Source organism: Rhinopithecus bieti, unplaced genomic scaffold, assembly GCF_001698545.2.
Source record: "Rhinopithecus bieti isolate Rb0 unplaced genomic scaffold, ASM169854v2 scaffold_61298, whole genome shotgun sequence".
Lineage (NCBI taxonomy): Eukaryota > Metazoa > Chordata > Mammalia > Primates > Cercopithecidae > Rhinopithecus > Rhinopithecus bieti.
This window is the reverse complement of record NW_016823727.1, coordinates 1,065,519-1,074,132: the sequence shown is the minus strand read 5'-3', so window position 1 is coordinate 1,074,132 and position 8,614 is coordinate 1,065,519. Positions and strand designations below refer to the sequence as shown.

Below are 8,614 nucleotides of genomic sequence, written 5' to 3'. Positions count from 1 at the left end.
CGCCTGGCTTGTTTTTCATTTTAATATCTTTATTTTTTTATAAATAAAAAATTATTAGAACAAGTTGGACTATGAAATTGACAAAGTATTAGTACCAAGGATTTTTTGGTGGTGAGACAGGATCTAGCTCTGTTGCCCAGGCTGGAGTGCAGTGGCATGATCACTGCTCACTGTAGCCTTGATCTCCCCAGCTCAAGCGATCCTCCCACCTCAGCCTCCCAAGTAGCTGGGACTACAGGTGTGCACCACCATGCCCAACTGATTTCTTTTTTAGTTTTTGTAGCTACAGGGTCTTACTTTGTTTCCAGGCTGGTCTTGAACTCCTGGGCTCAAGCTATCCTTCCGCCTCAGCCTTCCAAAGTGCTGGGATTACAGGCATGAGCAACCACACCTGGCCCCAAGGATATTTTTAATTAGATGTTCACTCGTTTCTGTGTGGTCTGTTTCTTATCTTTATTCCCACCTACTCCCATTTTTTAAAGGCAAGCCTGAAATAGCATGTGAAAACCCACATTGTACAGTAGTACCTTTGAAGCAGCCTACTCTACACATTGCAGACAAAGATCCAATCCCAGAGGAGCAGGTAAGGGTGAAAACTACTGTTCTTTCCCTTGTTTGATTTATGTTTCTAATGAGCTTCAAAATTACAGCATAATTTATTGAATTTATATCATATCGTTAATTCTTAGTGCTTAACTCTGAATTTTTTTGGTTGTTATTTATATCTAATTGTCCATATCTGAGTGGCTTTCAAAAGTGATTGAACACATTGAAAATTAGTACATTGGCAGAGCTACCTTTTGGGATGCTGGGAATGGTTTTATCTTGATCTGAGTAGCAGTTACTGGTATGTGTGCATATGTAAAAACCCTGTGCACTTGACTGCATGTAATGATATACCTCACTTTTAAAAACAATTTTTTGATGATCGCATTGGATATTGACAGATTACTTTTGTTCATTCTAAGGAAAACCTCTTTTCCTTAGGTCATATTATCTACTCAGTATTTTTTTTCGTGTATGTTGAATAACAAGTTACTATTCAGTATTCTTAATTGCAAATGGAAACCAACCCTAGTTAGTTTAACAGACACTTTATTTAAACTTTTAGGTAGCTTACAGAATATTTCAGAGAGCCAGATAAGCAGGCTTGAATGAGGCTAGGGTAAACAGCCGAATCACTCAAAAGAACGGTTGCAATGGAGATATCATTGCTAAGTTAATGAGTAGAGATATTGCCCCTTGCTCCATCAATGCTGAATAGTAAAAATTACCTCCAGAAATGCTACCTCAAGAAACATATCTGCAACATCCTGGTGCCTGCTTCTTTTTTTTTTTTTTTTTCGAGACCGAGTCTCACTCTTTGGCCCAGGCTGGAGTACAGTGGCATGATCTCGACTCACTGCAATCTCTGCTGCCCGGGTTCAAGCGACTCTCCTGCCTCAGCCTCCTGAGTAGCTGGGATTACAGGCGCCTGCCACCGCGCTCTGCTAATTTGTGTAGTTTTTAGTAGAGACAGGGTGTCACCATCTTGGCCAGGCTGGCCTTGAACTCCTGACCTCGTGATCCACCCGCCTCGGCCTCCCAAAGTGCTGGGATTACAGGCATGAGCCACCGCGCCCAGCTGGTGACTGCTTCTTTTATCACAGACTTGTAAATCTGATCTGATGCTGGTACGTCTGATTAGAGGATCCCAGGTCATTTACCTGAGCCTATACTGTAAGGATACTGCTTGGATAAGCAAGCATCCTACCCTCTGTCTTAGAGATAGGGAGGACCATAAGGTGGGGTGTTCCCTAATTCTAGGAAGAGTGTTCAAACTTCCTGGGAAATCCGAAAGAACCACAAGAAAACAAACATGCCTGACCACCTCCCCAAACTGCTTGCCCTTCTAATTTTGATTGGTTTTGATATAGCTAATGGCTGTAACACTAACTAAGTGGATGGTATGTTCTCTGAGTAGAAAAATAACCACTGAAGTTGTTAAACTTTTTTATCCACAGTGCTTTCTAGTATCAACTGTTAGGTTTTTTTTTTGAAGATTTCAATTTATCCATAGGTATATATTTACTTTTTTCTTTTCTTAGCTGTGCTTTAATGACCTGTGCCAAATGCAAGTCGTTTTTTTTAATCTCAGAGATAAGTGCAAGTAAATGAATGCTTACTAGAGAATTGTCTGCTTCAAGTAAAGTGCTTTTTCTTCTATTCATTTTCAGGAATTAGAAGCTTATGTAGATGATATAGATATTGATAGTGATTTCAGAAAGGATGATTTTTATTACTTGTCTCAAGAAGACAAAGAGAGACAGAAGCGTGAGCATGAAGAATCCAAGAGAGTGCTCCAAGAATTAAAATCTGTGCTGGGATTTAAAGCTTCAGAGGCAGAAAGGCAGAAGTGGAAGCAACTTCTATTTAGTGATCATGGTAAGCACTGACTTTAAAGTAACAGGTTATTTCAGTGTAGGGGACTCTCTCTTTCTTGAACCATGAATGTTATTTTAGGTGAAGAATTCTTGGGGTTTTATAAGGGTCCACCAGTATGCATAGTACTTTTTCTTCTAGATGCTAAATCAATCTGATTAATAAAAGAGTAGGAATGTAACCATACTGGAGATACCAAGTCACACTTTTATATCAGTTATTTAATTTTTTAGTAAATTTGTTTTAGAATGGACAGTGAGTTGAATAATTTGGGATATTTTAAATGTTATTTTCAAATTTAGTGAATTTGAGATTCTCAACTCTGTTCTCCATATGTTAAAATATTTTAAAATACCTCAGTGAAGCACAAAACTAGTAACTGTGTTCACATTGAAAAAAATGGCCCAGGCGTGGCAGCACATGCCTGTAATATTTAGCACTTTGGAAAGCTGAGGTGGGTGGATCATTTGAGGTCAGGAGTTCAAGACCAGCCTGGCCAACATGGCGAAACCCCGTCTCCACTAAAAATACAAAAATTAACCAGGCATGATGGCACGTGCCTGTAGTCCCAGCTACTCAAGAGGCTGAGGCAGGAGAATCACTTGAACCCGGAAGGCAGAGGTTTCAGTGAGCCGAGATCATGCCACTGCACTCCAGCCTGGGCAACAGAGGGAGACTCCATTTCAAAAAAAAAAGAAAAGAAAAAAAAAGAATTAAAAAAGAATTAAAACCTAGACCAGCGAGCCACATCATTAGCATTATTTAAGTGGTTTGAGCACTTTAGTAGATGGGAGGGGAGGGGGGGTGCCTGTGGGCATACTCCCCATACTCTGATTTCAGCAGAGTGGGATAGCTGGTGATGCAAAAGACTGAAATTCCTTTCTGTTTCTCACCATTCTTTTCTTAAGTCAAACTTCATAGGAGACAGGGGAAGGAATCAGGGGAAGCTTAATACTTGACAATATCAACCTAGCTAATTCTTAGTTGAATTGATGCCTATGGATTTCTAAGTAGGTAGAGTACGACTTCCCTTCTATTTTAGAGTGTCTGTGTGGACCCTCAAAATCAACTGCCTACCTTTTCCCTCCTCACTAGAAGTGTATAGATTACCTATACTTCTGGAAAGTTCCTCCAGTTCTCTTTTTTTTTCTCTCATGAGCCCTATGTTCTCCCCTGTCCAGATCTATGTTTCTTGGTTTTATCATTCCTCTTTCTTCCTATTGGCTCCCTTTATAGCCCAGGTCCTCGTTAAATTATCCTTGTACATTAAAATAGCCTCTTAGCTGACTTCCATTTTCAGTACTTTTTTCTTCTAAGCTATCTTGCAAACTCTTTCCAGATTTTTCTCCAACACTGCATTGATGATGGCTCTCTATCTTAAAACCTATAGTGGTTTCTCCCTTATTGTATTGAATCTGAACTCTTCTTCCTGTTTTCAAGTCTCTTCATCATAAAAATTCACCCATCCAATTATATTTTCTACTGTTTTTATTATAGGTATCTTCTTATGTTTATCAAATTAAACTGTAGTTCACATATTTGTTATATTTATTCATGAAAAAATTTCATGCTGGCCAAGCGCGGTGGCTCACGCCTCTAATTCCAACACTTTGGGAGGCCAAGGTAGGTGGATCACTTGAGGTCAGGAGTTCAAGACCAGCCTGGCCAACATGGAGAAACCCCATCTCTACCAAAAATACAAAAATTAGCCAGGCGTGATAGCACACACCTGTAATCCCAGCTACTCTGGAGGCTGAGGCAGGAGAATCGCCTGAACCTGGGAGATGGAGGTTGCAGTGAGCCAAGATCACGCCACTGCACTCCAGCCTGGGCGACAGAGTGAGACTCTCTCAAAAAAAAAAAAAATTCATGCTTACCCCTTTGCCAAAAATTCTGCCTTCTCCACCAAGCTGTCCTCTCTACTAGTCTCTCCTTCTCCATGAATTCTTCTCTGAGTGCTCCAGCTCTACCATCTCTCCTAACACTACAGACCCTTGTACTAAAGGGACATTGTGATGAAATATAAAGGAAGTCTTGAGCCCCAAAGCATATAGCAGAGAAGGGAAATGATTAACAAATTGATTTCCTGCAATCTGTTCGTTCATATACTGGGCCTACATACATCAGAGATTAATTTTAGGCACTATTGTTTTCTACATGTTCAAAGTTTTGTTTTGTTTTGTTTTGTGTGTCTCTGTGACAAAATTACAGTCTTCTTAAATAGGGACCTTATTATCCCACAACATTCATTCAGCAAATTACTCATTCAACAAGTAGTTATTGAGTACTTGTTATACATCAGAGTCGCTGCTGTATCCCTAGCACAAGGATCAAGAAACAAAATATAAAGCCTCCTACCTGCCTTGAGGCTTAAATTCTAACACACTTGTCAATTGATCCTCTCATTACACAGATTATATCCCCCCCATTTAATTAGTAATAATTGTGAATATCAACCAACTTCTAATGTATGTTTCTTCCTTTAAGAGCTAACAGATTTATAAACTAAGAATGTCCACAGACTGAAAATAGCATTGTATATAAACTTGTATCCTTTTTTATTGTTTAGTGTTTTCTTCATATAGCTTTAAAGTTATGCTATTGACATTATGGGAAAAGATTTTATCAATGAGAGAAATGTATCTCTTTTTCAGGTATGTGCTTTTGATAGAGTTTACATTGGAAAGGGTCATAATGCTGTTTTTTAGTTTGTGAAAATAAGTAAAAAGCTGCTGATACCATAGAATGCTTTTCCCATGAAAAATTTCAGTACATCTCCCAGAGCTGTTTTCATCTCTGCCTACAGGGGTAAAGTCCGCATGGAATTAGAGGGGGAAAGTCTGCACTGGAACCTGCTGTGGCCATTTTTTTTCTGTTGTTGCTGCTTCTCTAGTGGAGTTACTGCAGCTTAGGGATGGTTCCTGGAAGTGGACACGTTTTACAAAAACGTTTTTTAAATAGACGCCAGCTCTTCGAGAAGCACTTTTTTCCTTCCGTCATGCTTCATACTATATTGTATTGTACTAACCCCTCATGCTGGGATGAGCGACTGCCTAGCAAGCAACCCACTGCCTACTAACATCAAGAGGGGCTAAATAAAACTGCATTTTCCTTGCAAGGACAACTTCTACCGTATGAATGTATATTATATTTATGTATTATATTTTGTACAATAGTTGATCTTGAATGAAGACTTTATTTCATTTGTATTTTTCGTGGTACTACAAATGTGTAGAAGTTATGGCTTTACTTTCATTAGGGTCTTGTGAGGTGGTTGGCAAGTAAGTTAAATTGTGTGTTGCATTTTTTCCATGCTGTTTTAACTTGTAAATATACATGCATACATGTTGAAGATATTATTATTATCTAGATTACTTTAAGCCTTTTATCTGACGTCTTATCAGTGAAAACCATGCTGCTCATTCCCTAATACAATGGTTCTCAAACTTTAGTGTGTATCAGAATCAAGATGAGGGCTTGTAAAATACAGCTGGTCCCTACTCCCGGAGTTTGCATTTCAGGAGGTCTGGGATCAGGCCCAAGAATTTGCATTTTTAACAAATTCCTCGGTGATAAATGATAATGTTGGTTCAGGGAACACACTTTCAGAACCACTGCTTTAATATTTTCAATAAGATAATATGTGAGGTGTCTTAAAACCTTCATCAAATCCCCATCTCATTTCATTTCTTAGGCATTTTCTCTCTTATAAAGTTTCCTGGATTTATAAATTTTCATTGATTTTACTAGAAAGTTTTATTTAGCTTTTATTTATTTATTGTTCTTTTTAAGAAAAAACTTAAACTGAGAGTTTGAATTAAAAGTTTAAATCATTGCTAGGTCCTTAGTTATTTTTTTTTCTTTTTTCTTTTTTTTTTATTTGAAGCCGTGTTGAAATCCTTGTCTCCTGTAGACCCAGTGGAACCCATAAGTAATTCAGAACCATCAGTGAATTCAGATATGGGAAAAGTCAGTAAAAATGATACTGAAGAGGAAAGTAGTAAATCCACCACATCAGACAATGAAATAAGTAGGACTGAGTATTTATGTGAAAACTCTCTAAAAGGTAAAAATAAAGATAATTCTTCAAATGAAGTCTTCCCCCAAGGAGCAGAAGAAAGAACGTGTTACCAGTGTGAGAGTGAATATGAACCGCAAGCAGATGGAAGTGGTCTGATCACTGCCCCTCCAACTCCCAGGGACTCATTACAGCCCTCCATTAAGCAGAGGCTGGCACGGCTACAGCTGTCACCGGATTTTACCTTCACTGCTGGCCTTGCTGCAGAAGTGGCTGCTAGATCTCTCTCCTTTACCACCATGCAGGAACAGACTTTTGGTGATGAGGAGGAAGAACAAATAATAGAAGAAAATAAAAATGAGATAGAAGAAAAGTAAGAACCAAGATTCATATAAAGTGATTTTAGATTGTTCCTTTTACAAAAGTGTTTAGCTTCAAGACTGGAAAGGGAATATGAGTGTAAGTTTACTATATATAAAGCTAAGATGTGGATTTAGAGGAAGAACCCTGGTTTGAATAACTGATCTGAAATTAGTAGTTACCTGTAAATGGCAGATCTTTTAGGAAAATAAGAGAAAGGTAAGGGCTCTTTTGAATAAACTGCTGTTTTATTTGTGGCACAACTGATCAATCTTGGAAATTCTTTAAGTATTTTTAATAAGAAATGAATTATCATTTCTTGCCAGAATTTGCTACCATAAGGTGATTGGGAAAATTCTGTTGCAAGAACATTAACATTTAGTATGACTCCTTTTTACTGTATTCTTGCAGTTAATAACTGCAGCTATTATGTTAATAACAAGTTGTTTGTATTTTATTTTTGTTTATACCAGTCTTAAAGATCCAGGTTCTGAATAAAAAAATTAATTGATACAATTGATGTGTGCTGGGGTTTGGAACTAAAAGTAGTTTCAACAGTGCATGGGTTATGACATTTCTTATGTTTCCTTGTTCGTGTGTATATTTAGTAGTTAATTTTAAGATGTCCTAGTGATCTTTAAAAGAAAAACATTGTACGATTTTTTAGATTCACACTTTCACCTTTCTTTCTGCAATTGAAAGTGATGATGTCCAAGTGGGATTCTTGTACTCCAAGGCCCCACCCCCAATTTAGCAAGCAGAAAAATGTTCCTTATTATCACTTTACCTTGGATAATTGGGTACCATTAACACAAACAGGTCACAATGCTGCTGTTTTCTAGCCCTGTCCACCTTAATGAGATTCAGGAAACATCCTGTCAGCCTGCTGGAAAGCATCCTTGCCTCCTTAGTATTTCATTTACAAACTACCTCTTAACAGAGACTGCTTTTCAGATTGGCCAATCTCATCTGTCTTGTGTTGTGATTGCATTTTCAAAGAGTAATTATTTGCAGCATATATAGTTTTGAGACCTGTAGCTCCTATGCAGTACATAGTTCTATAGACATTATTTGGGGGAAATGTAGGAATAACTCAATTTATGTTGCTGTCCTAGAAAGGAAATTGCATGATGAATCTAGATTGTCTTTAAAGAAACACATTCAAATTCCTGTAACTTATCACTTTTATTGAGTAAATTTACTTATACCGAAGGGGATTTTTTTTCTTTCAGGAATCTAAGGAAATTTACTTTTTAACCTGAGAAAAAACTTGGTTCTGCTTTATATAAATAGTAGAGATTATTGTACTGTAAGTGATTTTGCCTTTTTGCCAAAATCCTGGAACTTATCTATAATTAACCTCTTAGGAGCAATACCTTAGGTTGGGCCTTGCTTTACTACTTAGAAATAGCTAAATTTCAATTTTAAAAATCTTTATGTGTTATAACTGTTAAATTCTTCAATAATACTTAGGGTTTACTTTCTTATTTAACTCGCTTATTTAGTTTACTGATTTCTTTTCTTTGGATTTAGAAGAGGCAATTATGGAAAATTTGGTAATCTCTCTCTTAACCTGTAACCTTACACGGGGAAGAATTAGAGTTTAATAATTTTTAATTCTTTTATTGTATGTTATTTTTATTACACAATTGTAATAGCTATGCATTTGAAATAGCTATGCAATTCACACTTAATTAGAAAATAAAGCTACAAAGTTTGGGGGAAATATCTTCATAATATTGTATCAGTTTTATTCAGTGCTCTCTAAGGTGATACCTTTTTAATTTTGAAAGACTAAATAATTTTAATCAAGAA

At 37.2% G+C, this 8,614-nt stretch overlaps 1 protein-coding gene across 1 annotated transcript in view; it reads left to right on the top strand.

The window, feature by feature from the left end:
• Positions 1–7,315, top strand: part of VEZT (vezatin, adherens junctions transmembrane protein) — an 88,317-nt gene extending 81,002 nt beyond the window's left edge. The window contains exons 11-13 of the mRNA XM_017861740.1: positions 371–583; positions 2,217–2,424; positions 6,308–7,315. Of these exons, the coding sequence (XP_017717229.1) occupies positions 371–583; positions 2,217–2,424; positions 6,308–6,816 (930 nt within the window). The 3' untranslated portion in view covers positions 6,817–7,315. The remainder of the gene's footprint in view (positions 1–370; positions 584–2,216; positions 2,425–6,307) is intronic.
• The last annotated feature ends 1,299 nt before the right edge of the window (positions 7,316–8,614 follow it).